This window comes from Lontra canadensis, unplaced genomic scaffold (assembly GCF_010015895.1).
Source record: "Lontra canadensis isolate GAN:19392208 unplaced genomic scaffold, GSC_riverotter_1.0 scaffold161, whole genome shotgun sequence".
NCBI classification, from domain to species: domain Eukaryota; kingdom Metazoa; phylum Chordata; class Mammalia; order Carnivora; family Mustelidae; genus Lontra; species Lontra canadensis.
The window spans coordinates 1,869,663-1,883,600 of record NW_022631155.1 but is presented as its reverse complement, the minus strand read 5'-3'; the positions used below and the strand labels follow the sequence as shown (position 1 = coordinate 1,883,600).

General features: G+C 46.7%; 1 protein-coding gene across 5 annotated transcripts in view; it reads left to right on the top strand.

Moving 5' to 3' along the window:
• The window catches only part of MTM1 (myotubularin 1), a 90,183-nt gene that overhangs the window by 34,153 nt on the left and 42,092 nt on the right, over positions 1-13,938 (top strand). For 2 of the 5 annotated variants that reach the window (XM_032845291.1, XM_032845289.1), the window contains 2 exons: positions 4,519-4,629; positions 8,501-8,602. In XM_032845291.1, the coding sequence (XP_032701182.1) occupies positions 4,519-4,629; positions 8,501-8,602 (213 nt within the window). Of the gene's footprint in view, positions 1-1,483; positions 1,580-4,518; positions 4,630-8,500; positions 8,603-13,938 lie in introns of all 5 variants that reach the window. The other 3 variants (XM_032845292.1, XM_032845290.1, XM_032845293.1) reach the window with 2 other exon arrangements.

Genomic DNA, 13,938 nt, shown 5'->3' with positions numbered 1-13,938 from the left:
GGAATGACCTAGATGGTTGCCAGGGGGTGGGTGGGGAGGACCAGCTGAGGGAATGGCTAGAGGCACTGAGACCAAGGGGAACAGGAATAGATGAGCCTGGGGCTGGGTTGGGGGCAGGGAGGACAGCAAGGAATGAGCGGGCCGGGGGGGGGGGGGGGCGTGGTGGGGAGATGACCAAGGGCCTGTAGACCCTGTTAAGGATGGAAGTGTTTGGAGTTGAGCAGCAAGAAACTTTGGACATGATTTAAGCAAAGGAATGATAGCATCGGATTGACTTCTGTCAGCGATCACCTATGCCGCTGTGCAGAGGGCAGACTCCAAGGGGAGCACCAGTCCGTGCAAAGAGACCGCTGTGCCTGTTCGAGTGGTCCGGGGAAGTTGGAAAGGGGGTGATAGGTTCAAGATAGATTTAAGAGGTAAATGTGGGAGACTGGATGAGGGATAGCAGAGAAGATGTCAAGGATGACTCCGAGGTTTCCAGCGTTTGTAATGGGACAGATGGAGCAGCAGCCACTGAGATGGGAAGACATAATTTGGGGAGATAAACATCATGTGGTTAGTTCTGGACATTTTGAGTTTGAGGGACCTTTGGAATCTCTCCCAGTTCTGTAATTCCAGCTGCCTCCTGGTTATCTGTACTTAACTAATTTATCATAACCTTCAAGCCAGTGTGTCTTGAAGTGACAGTGTTAATCTTTCTCCAAAACCCCTTTCTGTGTTTTTCCCATCTCTTGCTAGGATCACATCTCCTGTCTAGGCCTAAATCTGAGTCCTTGCCGATGCTTCCCCAGTGGCTCATGTCTCCTTTTGCTTCCATCTTAGGTCACTCCACATTCGGGTTCTTGCCTTAAATCAGTAGCTTCCAGGGTTGCCAGGATCGGGTGTGGTCCCTTCCTTGCTACTGCACAGCGCTCAGTACTGCCGAAGGGATCTTCAGAAAGCACCGGTCTGTCCTTGCGCTCCTCTTCTCAAAACACATTCCAGGGATCCCAGTCACCCTGATCCAAGCCCTGGGGTGCTCCCAAGGAATTCCCCTGCCACCCTGTCATAAGCCTGACCGGCTGTTTTGTTGTGTTGTGTTTTATTTTTTATAAACTTCCCATGCTTTCCCACATGTGTGGCTGATGTCACTGTTACTTGCTATTATTCCATCCTGTAAGGCTTGTCTGTAACATTGCCATTGCCACAGAACCTTCAGGAGAGCCAATCGTTAGGAAATTGTTCTGCCCTCCTCTGACGTCTCCTCCTGTTAGTCTGGACGTGGGCTGTGTTTTGTTTTGTTTTGCTCTTGGTACTTGCAGCCTGGCATGGCGGCTCTTCGGGTACACATGTCCCATCTCCCATTCGCACGGCACTTGTATCTTATTTATCTCTGTGTTGCCTAGTGTCCAGGATGGTTTCTGCTACTCAGTAGACACTCGAGAGAGATGGTAAATGAAGTCATCTTTTTTTGATTGTTCTGTTTACTTCTCAACTATTTCAGATCCTTAGAGGTGCAGAATTTTGAGTTCAAGGGACCTTTGAGAGTTCTTCACTATTTAATGATACTTAGATAGTAACAACTCAGGGTTCTACAGAGGTAAGCTAATTTTCCTATTTCTGGATCTTCCAGTTTGGCCTGCTGGGTTGTCTGATCTCGAACCTGTCATTCAGGGAGAACATGGCAAGGAGCCTCATTAAACTGGGGGCACCTGTGGTCAGGAACTGGCCAGCTGTCCTCAGTTGTCCCATTTTCTGGGTTGTGTTGGGTCAGGGTTATCAGAGCTATAGAATTTCCTCTATTCAAGAACAAAGAGCGGTAAGGTCTCATCTTTTTTGTTTACGTTCTTGCTTCCATGTTGATCTTAGGGTATTGGACTTTTATTTAGTGTCTAATCTTTGTGTTTCCGGGTATAAGTTTGACATTTAGGAATACACTTGGGCACTTGTAAATCTCAGTCCAAACAGAACAGATTTCCTGTGGTACATTTTTAATAACTAGATTGTATTGAGAAGTAAACATGTTATAACACACAGCTGTATATGTACACAGTTATTGAGCAGTGTCTTTTTTTTTCTCTAGGCATTTGGATTTTAGTCACACAGTGAGGTGTCTCACCCCACGGCCACAACTAAAAAATGCCTCCTTGGGGGTACAAAGGGAAAGACCCGTAGCTGCTTGTGAGAATGCGCAGATCTGCTGCATTTGCAGAGCAGTTATGTCTTCCAAACACGAAGATATTCTTTGTGATAATAATAATGAATTTCATTATTTTCTAGCTACCATGTGACAGTCTTAAGTCCATGATCTATAATCATCCCTACTTTATAGATAAACGTGGCTGCCCAGCTAATAAATGTCAAAACTCCGCTCGAACCAACTTTGTTCAGTGTAAGAGCTTGCACTCTTTTCCCTGTACCACGGTGACTGTGCTCTTGCGCTTTCTTTAACTTTCTATTTTGAAATAGTTATGAATGCTCGAGAACTTGGAAAACTAGTGCATTACGTAGCTTCTCCAGTCACTATATTGCTTGATCAAAACCAGGAAATTAATGGCACCGTACGGTTAACTGAGACTCTGACCACACTTGAACTTTACCACTGTTTCATGCACTCATTTTCTCGTGGGTTTCTGCATTTAATTCTGTGCCGTTTGATCTCATGTATAAAATCATGGAGTCATGCACTGACAATCGAGATCTGCGACTGTTGCTGCCCCTATATAATCACACCCTCCTTCCCCACACCCTTTGGCAACCATTTCTCTCTTCTCCCTCTCTATAATTTTATCACTTCAAAAATGTCATAAACGGACTCCTGCAGTATGTGATCTTGTGAAATTGGCCTTATCTGCTACTCGGCATGGTGCCTTTAAGAGCCCTCTGTGGTGTTGTGCGCATCCATAGTTCCTTGTGTTTTTGTAGCTGAGTAGTAGGACCATAGCATGGACGCACCCAATTCTTAGACTTTTTGAATTTCTAGAGTACCCATGAGCTATATTTCTACTCTGTAAAGAAATGCTTAGTTTTTGTACTGTACAAAGGAGAAGGATTTCAAGTAGAACCCAAACTTTATTTGTATACCCCCAAAGGAACATCTTCTAAAGAACAGAACTTCAAGAAGCACCTTGAAAGTATTCTCTTTATTATCAAAGTCATCGCAGCACTCAGGAAAACATGGGACTTAACCAATTTCTGTAGGCCTCCTTGTCTTGTGCAGTCCATGTGGATATGTATCTTATATTACTGTAGCCAGTGTATTTTGTGTGCTGCTTTTTTCCACGTAAGCTTATTTTTCCACGCACTGTGATTATTTTCGGCGCTGTAGGCTTCGTCCTTCAAGCTGACTAACGGTCGTTTTCTCCACGCCAACGGCCCCTCTGGCTCCGCTGAGCATCTCCACATATGTAACTGTTTGTCCTCTTGTGCAGTAGCTGTAAGATAAGCTCTTCAGAATGCAGCTACAGAGTCAAAAGGCTGGGACCATTTGTCTGGCTCTTTTGATGTGTGTTCCTAGACCTTGGCTCAAATCTCAACCCTTCCGCCTATTTACCAAGCAAGTTACTGAAGCTTTCTAAAGCCTCGATTGCCACGTCGGGAAACGGGAATACTACACCAACATCCGGAATGGCCAGGAGGATAAAATCCGAACGATGAGGCATGTGGAGCCCCCATCACGTGCGGAGCCCCCGTCACAGCACCTGCACAGGCGACTCACTCCATGCGTGGCAGTTGCTGGCAGCTCGTAATGACCGTGGTGTGACATCATGAATGTGATTCTGGCTCGCCAGCGCCTGTACGGACCCCTTGCGCCCAGCATTGGATGAGGAATGATGGAGAGGCATCACTGTGCATCCAGGCCCTTCTCGGGTGGGAGATGCACCCAGGCCTCAGCTAGGTGCTACTTCCAGATGTTTGGTTCCAGGTGTGGGGAGAACACGGACCTGTGCATTTCCGGCAGATATGGGAAAGCACGTGGTGCAGCCACAGTCTGAACCAAGCCTTGTAGAACTTCGCAGGTGGGAGTGGTCGGTTGTGTTCTGTCTACTCAGGAAGCAGAGCTTTGTTAGAGGTGGTGTTTTGCTGGACCAGGGCTTAAGCCATGGGGAGACATCTGGTAGTTGGGGAATCTAGATCACCCTGGGCAAAGAGAACACCGTGCACAGAAGCGCAGAGGCCTGACTGTAGACTGTGCTTGACGAATGGTGAAGGTTGTCACATAGTTGGGAGTGCACACCGGCGTGGGAGAAAAGCCTGTGGAGGCCAGCTGGAAGTGACAGCACGGGGCCCAGGAATTGTGTCCCTAGGAGTTTGGTCTTGATTCTGTAGGCGCCGCAGATGTTCGGGGGTGCGTCTTGGTTGCGTAACTGGCTGTTCTCATGCTTGCTCTTTCATGTGTGATTTGTACCCTGTTTTTGTTCATAGAAAGTGGTAAAAGGGGCCAAGGTAAAAGTACTCTAAAGCATATGGTTTTTTGAAAGTGGTTTTGGTGTTTTAATGATACGGAAATATTGACTTTTGCATTTTTGTCCATTACAGGATTCTGCTCTAATACTTGATGTTCCTCTGGGTGTGATCTCCAGAATTGAAAAAATGGGAGGCGCGACAAGTAGAGGCGAAAATTCCTATGGTCTAGATATTACTTGTAAAGTAAGAGATTCAGTACTTTCTTATGTGAAAAAAGACACATTAGTGTTGAATGATGAGTAACAGTTAATGGGGGTTTACAAAAAAAAAAAAAAACACAAATCAAAGACCCTGGTTCATCTAAGGCCCAAGAATGGTCCTTCCCTCATGATCAGGCTTCTAAAACTTCCTGGGGAAGTAGTTCCTATTAAAGAGACCTGCGGGGACTCAGACCTGTCCTTCTGTCAGCTTAACTGGATGGGAAGAAGACTTTATGGATAGAATTTTCTCACTTTCTAGTTTTTGCCCGAGTCTACTCCCAGTGTCCCATTATGTGATATGTTACCAGCTGGACACCTTCACACCGTGAAAGGAAAGAAAATTACGAGAGATTTTACCCTCCGTGAATAGGATATGCCTCTAACAACCTTTTTAACTTTTGCTGAGTTTTCAGAGGTAATGTTTTGCCTGCCATTTTGCATTGGCACAGTGGGTAGCAGAGATTTAATGATAATACCATTTACTCAGCTGTAATAGTAACTGTTCATTGAGCATCTGTGTCGGTGCAGACACGTGCTAGGTGGCGTCTCCATTTTATCCTTATGAAGCCTTGAGCCTAAGAAGAGTTCAGTCACTGAGCTGAGATTACCCGACAGATGTCAAGGTTGGGATCCAAATACACTTTGCAGACAATGGGGTAAACCTTCTGGCAAGAATACGTCCTTTCCAGGTATTACGTGTCAGATGGTTACAATCCGAATAGAATAATAATAGAATAGAATAATGGCCAGTCCCAGAAGGAGCTGGAAGGGGTGTGGAGGTCATCCGTGGTTCTCACAGCTAGATCTGGGAGATGTGACCTTGGCTCAGGCACTGTGATTTCTTAAAACTCATCTCCTATAGTTTTGTTTTGATAATGAATATGGTATCTTCGTTTTATTGTCTCTGGTTTATAAAAGTTGAAGACGGACTAGTACACTCTATCACAAAGCAAAGGATTCTGTGGTCATTAAGCCTGAACTGAAATTCTCTATCACTACCCACTTTGGCTTCTTTTGGTTTTTGTTTTAATCCAGGCTACCTTAAATGCCTTATTTATGATCCCAGCTACGTCTTCATTTTGGGGCCTAGAAATACAGGGATTTACTTTGAAGGAAGTAAAGTTTTGCATTTTGTGTAAAGGGATCTATGGGAGTAGAGCGTTACGTTACAGTACTCAAAGGAAAATGGGATTGCTAATATTGACGACCATGAAAGTGACTCTCATTCTAATAGAATTTTTTTTCAAAGTGCTGTTTGTTGCCTTGTCAATAGAAAGAATTTGTATTTAAATATCAGTGTCCCCAAAGTTAATAGGATAAAGCACATTCTTACCCTTTGACTGTTTATTATAAAGACAAGGGGCTTCGGGACAACTTACCAGGCATGACTCGCAGATGTTACACATACCTGTAGTTTTTGGAATTAGCGCTGAGCCCAAAGATGACGCCTAGAACAGTGTTGGAGCTCAGCCTCTTCATTCCGTTATCTCCCTGGGACACGCAAGTCCCATGTCCTCAGAAGCAGACCCGAAGGTGATAGAAAAGGAACCTGCTGTGGTGGGGCGGTTTCGCAGAGGTCAGCCCCAGCTGGGGTCTAGAGCCCTAAGACCGCTGTTGCTCCAGGGAGAACAGGTTGTTCTAAACCCTACAGATCTGGTCCTACTAGCTCTGGGCGCGGGGATTTCTGCTCGCCAGCAGTGCCTTTCAGCTGGGGGTTGTAAGTCCCAGTGGATGTCGTCTAGCAGCAGAGGACGAGATAGCTCTCAATATGTGAATGTTTACCCCCAGGCACCACACCAGCCCCTGCTGACAACTTGGAGCCTTAAGGGGCAGGGGAGATGAAGCCAAACCTTAACCACCAACAAACCTCCTGTCGTCTTCCATGCCTCGCCCCTGTTTACTCGCTTTAAAGGCTGTGGTATTTTGAGGTCAGCAGCGATGGGTGGTGTTTCTCTAGAGATGAGTTGTAGGAATGATGTCTCCATAAAGCAGCCCTTCTGTATGGTTGTGTGGCAGGGGGGCGTTTACTCGGACTCGTTTATTACAGCGAGGCTTGGTGCATCGCCACGTGACCCACTTGTCAGACAGGCCGAGGTGGGGCTGTGAGGCTCTTTGGCTGCAAGGCTCTTTCTCAGGGGCCCTCCCCTGACGAGTCAGCCTTAAGGAGACCAGGTGGAACTTACCACTTAGGATACGCTCATATTTCTGTCGTAGATTTGGTGAGCTGCCGCCCGTGAGTCATTTGCCTTTTCCATTTCAATTTTCTTGTTGGCAAGATGAGGTAGTAATTCTTTCTGTCCTTTAATTACATCTGAATCAGATGGCAACCAGAAGTTGCTTGAATCACTTGTTCTTTGGCACACAGAAAGCAGTTGTTGGAATCACGGATGGCTCAGAATAAATGGTTATCTAGAAATGGCCGAAATTCCGGCCAAGTGGTTAAGAACAGTGATGGTAGGGAGTTATCAGCTGACCCCAGGCTGTGAGGAGGAAAGATGCACACAGGTCTTCGAGCCCCCTGGAGCCTCGGCTGCCCAGCGCTGTGCTGGTGGCTCGGTTGTAAAATCCTCTGGAGGCATGTCATCCCACTGAAATGATTATTCCCTTTCATTTGACTACTGCTTTGCATCATGAGCCAACAGCTAATATCCTGGTTTCCTTGGAATATGTTGTGAATTGGTTTTTGGATTTTATTCAGTTCTGTGCTTCTAGAAATGAAAGCACAGAATCCTAGAGGTGGCAAGACCCAGTAGATGCCATCTGTATAGAGAGTGAGCAGTCTTGGGTCACTTGGTCAAGGTCTTCAGGTCTAGTTCTTCATAACCTCTGCTGCCAGTGGCATTCTGGGATGCCCCGTATGTAGCAAGGCCTTTGCTAGTCCTTTGTGCCAAAGGCTTAGGAAACTTTACCTTTGCTCCTGAGATGCTACATGAAAAAACACTTTGCAAAAATGTAAAGGTCGTGACATCCAAAAGGACAGGGACCAACCCGGCCGCCTCCTTCCCGAAGTCCCCCAGGGTCCCGATGGAGCTCATTTTTCCGAACTGAGTTGGTATTTTGAGTGTTCAGCCACTCGGTCATAGCCCCGTGATTGATTCAGGAGACAACCTGAACAACTCTGGCTTTAAAAGGAAGACAGAACGTTATGTATTTGATAGGGGATGCACCTTGATAGTTAAGGGAGCTTTTGTTGTCGTTGTTTTTGGTTTGGTTTCAGTGTATGAGAAGCTTTTCTTGCTTAGCAAAGAGATATGTATTGAAAGCCCCTTTTAGAATCCAGTTTTGAGCATTAGTGTTTAGTTCCTGAAAGCACAAGGAACAATGTTGGTGATGGAACACCTGGATGAGAGCGCGGTGCCAATCATTTCCTGATTTGTTAGACTGAGATGTGAGAGGAGCATGAGGGAGAGGGAGAGAGCTTCCGTATTTTCGTGACATGTTTGACAATTTTGAGCTTACATGTGATAGGTACACATTTGAAAAGTTCTGTGAATAAAATACTCTTTTATAGTGAAAATACCACAGAAACTAGTTGAAGGAGACACTGTGGATGGTATGCAAGGCCAGGTTTGATTTTTCTTGCTAGAAAATGATTTTAGCTCTGTCTTCTCTTTAACACTAGTTGCTTTGTCTTTACATTCATGACCGCAATGGGAGTATTTTGAGGTGTTCTTAAACTGGATATTTCCAAATGTCATACAAAAACAAAGTGATTTTCTTAGTAATCTAGATTAACTGCCCTTCCAGGTAAGTGAATCTTCCGCTCCTTTAGTTGAAGAGATTTTTTGCTAAGGATTGTCACTTTATCTGAAGACTGAACTGTCAAATTTCTCTGCTTCCCCCCCTCCCCCCAGGACATGAGAAACCTGAGGTTCGCGCTGAAACAGGAAGGCCACAGCAGAAGGGATATGTTTGAGATCCTCACAAGATACGCCTTTCCCTTGGCCCACAGTCTGGTAAATTCCAGGGTTCTCCGCAGTGCCGGGAGGTTCTCGGGTGTCTCCCCTTTCATTTACTCTCTGCGCCGCGCTCCCCGGCCTACTGTGAGAGCCAGGGTGTTTATTAAAGGTGATCGAAGCATTCCGAGGAGGAGCAGGCTCCATGGCAGCCTGTGCTCTCCCTCCCCCAGCGTGCCCCCAGCCCTGGCTCCTCCTCTGCAAAGCCAGGAGGCCATGAAGCGGACTGTGGGTGCCTTCCTTCGGCCACCAGGCCTTGCTTGCATCCTCTCTCCCCACTCCTTCTCCCCTGCTTGGCTCTAAACAGACTTGGAGGCAGCTGTCTGCTAAGGGAAGAACAAGGAAACAATTCTTTAAAAAAAAATATGTGTGTGAGTCTAGGATAAGTCCATGCCATTGCATGGACTGAAGGGGATGAAGGAGATCATTTGTAACGCAGCCCTTCTCCCTGAGGCTGTCTTTTAGGTATTTTGGCAATAAGGGCCTGAGATTTTTTTTTTTCCCCTGGTGAGACAAGGTTTCTCTCTTCCCAAATTTCATTAACAGTTGTTCCAGGCAAAGGAAATTCATGGTTGATGGAAGGGACGATTATACAAAAACTGGAGGTCTAGAAAGATTTAGGGAGTACTCCTCATGAGTCATGTGTTGATTACAGATTCAAATGTAATGCTTAAAACAAATGTAATGATACAGAGTTGAACACATTTTCAGCCTTTTCTCAGTTTTTGATTAAATGTGTGATGTAAAACCTATTTCAGTACTTAACAATTTCTTTAACGATTAGGGCAAAAGAGTTTTATGAGAACACATCTTTGGAATATTTATGAAAGTGAGAATGTAAGTCTTATCCATGAAAATTCAGTTAGGGAACATGTTCTATCTTGAGCTTTGTGTATCTGGCCCCAAATTATCAGAAATTTGAAGAATGGCTCACACAGCAGGTTTGAAGAAGCAGAGGCCTCAGTCCGTCGTCTCCTGTAAGATCCCCTTTCTCTGACATCTTTTGTCTCTTTTAGGGTTTACTCCCCGAAAAAGGCAGTATTAGACCCGCTTTCTCCTAAACTAATGGCCCATCTCTCGCCTCCAACTACACCTCTGGAAAGAACATTCTAGTCTGTTCTTGTCTCTGGTTTTTTCATTCCTCCAACCCATTTCGGTATCCGGCTTCACTGTAGGCACCTTCCTGGAACGGAGGCCCTCTCAATGACCAAATCGAGTGGCTCGCTTCATTCTTCGTTCTGTTTGCTCTTCCCCCGGCATTCAGTGGTTCGGAGCACCCCATTCCAGCCAGTCCTGGTCTCTGTGTTATTCTGTTACCTTGACTGTCCTTCCCAGTCTCCACTGCTCCTGTCTTTTCCTTCGTGGACCATCTCTACGGTGGTCCCCTTCAGCTGCCCACTCACGTTACTTGCTTGCCTTGCTGCTTTCGTTTCATCCCATCGCGTGAGCTGTCGCTGTATGGGTGATATCGAAATCCAGCCCCGACACTGGCCTCTGATGGGCGTCACCAGCCTAACTCTCGGACATCTTCCTCTGGAAGTCCTCGAGCCTCACAGGCTTGCTCTTCCCCAGCCCCCTCGCCGCTACATGCCGCAGCTCAGTGAGCAGGATCCCCAGTTGCTCAGGTTTGAGAACTTAAAGTCAAGTGTCTTCTTGTCCCCGTGCCTTGCCTCCCGGAGCCACATCTGTTCAAATCCTGTAGGTTCTCCTCATCAGTGACTCCCCCGTGGTTCTTCCCATTTCTCCTTGGCCTTCCTGTTGGAAGCGGCGCTTCCCGACTGGCTTCTCTTCTTTCAGTTTCTGTCCTTCCGATGTCGCATTCACGGTGCTGCCAGTGGTTTTGTCACTGAACTGCGATCATGTCACGGTGCCCCACTCTCTGTAAAAACAGAAACAAACTCGGTGACTTCCCACGGCTTATACTGTACACTCCAAGCACACAGGACTGCCTGTGCTCCTCTGATACACACAGAACTTTCTCAGAGCGGAGTCTGGTTTCTCTGTCCCCTGTACCTGCAGGCTCCTTGTCTCTTTAAAGCCCATCCTCCACCGCCTTGCTGAGCCCTAAGTCCTTTTATATACCTGTGGTGCCCCCCCCCCATCCCCCCCTGCAGGATTTGTCTTGCCTCTGGCTTTGCAAGTCCCTCTGTGAGAGCACGTACCTCAGTCCACCTTACGTAATAATTATGTAGGAATTGCCTGCCCCCTGCCATCCTCTGGGCTTATCAAGGCGGGGAGCTGCCATTATTTCTCTCTCTCACCTCACCATAATGACTTCTGCATGGGGGTTGTATAATGATGTCTTTTTTTTTTTTTATTGAACTCAGGTTTAGTAGCAAGTGAAGGAAAAATCCATTTTATGGAAACGTACAGGACACATTTCTGGATGTCGTGGATTTAGCACCAGAGCCTGGGGGTGCAGGGCGCTGTCGCCGGAGCAGTCGGCACAGAGTTGCCTTCTCATCTGCGCTTCCTGGCGTCAGTTTTTGTGCCTGCACTAGAAGTCCCTGCTTCTTCCTTGGGAAGTGACAAACTTGAGAAAAAAATGTCAGCCAGATTGCTTATACAAAGTTTTGGAAAATTATATTCCCTAACTTTTAACCACTCAAAGTCATCTCTAAAAAAAAAAAATTAAACTAGTCACTGAAACAAGACAAGATACAGGTAGAAACAGATCAGCTCTTGCCGTGGCTTTTGGATTGTCTGTTCCTGCTTTTCAAGTCACCGTGTACAACTGTCTCGTGAATCAGCTTCATTTCGGGATGCTGTGTTGGGTGGCGCTGGGGAGGAGGGAGAGCACACGAGGAGCAGGAGGAGGGGATGAGAGGATAATACCTAGTCCCGTTCGGAGATGTGACAGAAGTGCTAGGACACATGTGTCTGGCCCCCAAATGGCAGAGTTACCTTCATGCTGTAAGAGAAATGCAGAGGAAGTCCACTGGGGAGTCCCAGGGAGAAGAGAACATGTCCAGCCTGCATGGTAAAGCCTGCATGAAGTTTGAGTCATTTGGGTTGAGCCTCGAAGGATGGTCATCCTTTCCGGTGGAGGAAGTGGAGTTGCAGGCAGAGGCGAGACCCTGACCCTCGGCACAGTGGAGGAAAGCGGGGCGCGCTGCGGAGTGTTCACGAGGGTGGCTGGGCGCTCTGTGTTCGGAGCGTGGGGAGAAGGAGCTCTGGGCTCGTGCGGTGGATGGTCTTAGCTCTGCTAGGGAAGGAGCTAATAACCGGAGATGTGGTGGAGACCTGCGGAGGGTTTTGGAGTGAGTGAGAACTAGACACAAGGTCATGCAGACTAGGCCAGAGCAGAGAGCTCGTGGAGCCTGGAGGTGGGGGCGGTCCGAGGGCCAGGCGAGAGGGCCACAGTGCCTGACCTAGGACCCAGTGGTGCTGGTGGCCGGGCGGGGTGGGGGACGACAAGCTTGGGCAGCAGCTTGGTGAGAGAGGACAGCGAGGGAAGCTGAATGAGTCATCCTTCCCTCTGGGGTTTGCAGGTTGAGGGGTGAGGAGGATGGGGCGCTGTCGACAGAGCAGGAACGTCAGACAGGGATTTTGTTTGAGGAAACAGGTGGAAGACAGGACGAGGAGGGAGGGATGGGGAGTTCTGTGTTTTGTTCGTGTGGCCGTTAGCATTGTGACTTTTTGACAGAATTGACAGCCGTGATTTTGGGTCTGCCCCTCAGAAAAGGGTTTAGAGATGTAGATTTGAAATCATGGTTCTTAGTCTGTTTGGAGCTATGCATTCCTTTGATAACATGACACAAATTATAGCTTCTCATCCCCTGACGAATGCACTTAAGTACAAAACTTTACATAGAATTTTAGGGTTCCAGCCCCTCTGAAGCTCATCCGTGCGTCCCAGGTTAGGTAAGTAACCCTGGTGTGTAACAGAGAAGTCCAAACCAGTGTTTCGCTTGGAAGCTGAGGAAGGCAAACGAATGTTATCTGTGCGGAGCCTTGCCTCTTCTCGAGGCAACAGAGAGAAGGGATCTTTCTGAAGCAGGATCCCAGGCAAGGCAGAGAGGGATGGGGTTAAGCCCAGCTTTGGGAAGGAGAAGGAACAATTATTCCTCTGAGACAGGAGGGAAAGAAAAGTTTTCAAACTGCCACTGTGGGGAGTGCGAGAGTGTGCCAGAAAGGGATTTCCTGGAAGCCTCATCTAAACCGGATTGCATCAAACAGGACAAACGGCCCTGCTTGGAAAACGTCACTTGGTTAATATTACTGAAAATGTTAAATCAGCTGCATATTATCTCAGTGATTTTTTTAAAATTGTAAGCATTTGAGGTTAGAAGTAAGCTTGCTGTTGTACCCGTGAAATGGTGTCTGAAAGCCAGAAGAGCTGGGTTCCAAATCCAGCCGGAGGGTGAATGGTGTACGAGTGGGCTTTTTGCTCTCAGACCATTCCTTTGGCTCTGTCTGGCCTCCTTCCCCATTAGCATTTTCACCACTCAGTGTGTTCAAGTTGGGACTTAAACTTTGAGTTGAACTTGAGCAGATTAGCCACACATAGTCGACCCTAGCCTATTAATTTGCTGGTTTCTGTATTTTGTCGGTCCAGTCAGACTTGGACATTGTTCCTGTAACAATATCTACTTCAGCCCAAGTGTTTGTTTGCTTGCTTTATTTTTATCTTGTCTTACGAACACTAGAAATTGTACCAAGTTCGCAAACTACCTTGTGACTCAACACTACTTCTAGATAAATGATACCTTTTTATAAGAAATGTGACAACGTTGGGGTGCCTGGGTGGCTCATCAGTGGCTTAAGGGTCTGACTCTTGGTTTTGGCTCAGATCCTGACGTCGGGGTCCTGGGATTGAACCCCGGATCGGGCTTTGCACTCATCAGGGAGTTTGCTTGAAATGCTCTCTCTCTTTTCCCCTCTGCCCTGACCCCCGCCTCAAAAAATAAATAAGTCTCGAAAAAAAGAAATGTGTCAATGGTCCTGACGTAATTTTTCAAAGGCAAGAACGAAAACTCTATAGATCTGATTAGAGCCTGACAGAGCTACCAAAGAGAGTAATTAGTTGTTGGGGTGGCTCATTCAATGCCAGAGTTCTTCTTTCATTGATTTCCTTTAATTGTTTGCTCGTTTCCCACCCAGTTGGGAGAACCAGAGAGAATATAAATTTCAGATGAGTGTTTAACTGTTAATCCCAACATATTACTGAGTCCTGAAATCCATTTACTAGGTTGCAACCAGCATTTTTAAATGGACTAGAAGAAAAAGTACTAAGAGCATAATACGTACCACGGGCACATGTGGTTTTGTCAGACATTTGTTTCAGAGGTGTGTGGTGTGTGTGTGTGTGTGTGTGTGTGTGTGTGTGTGTGCAG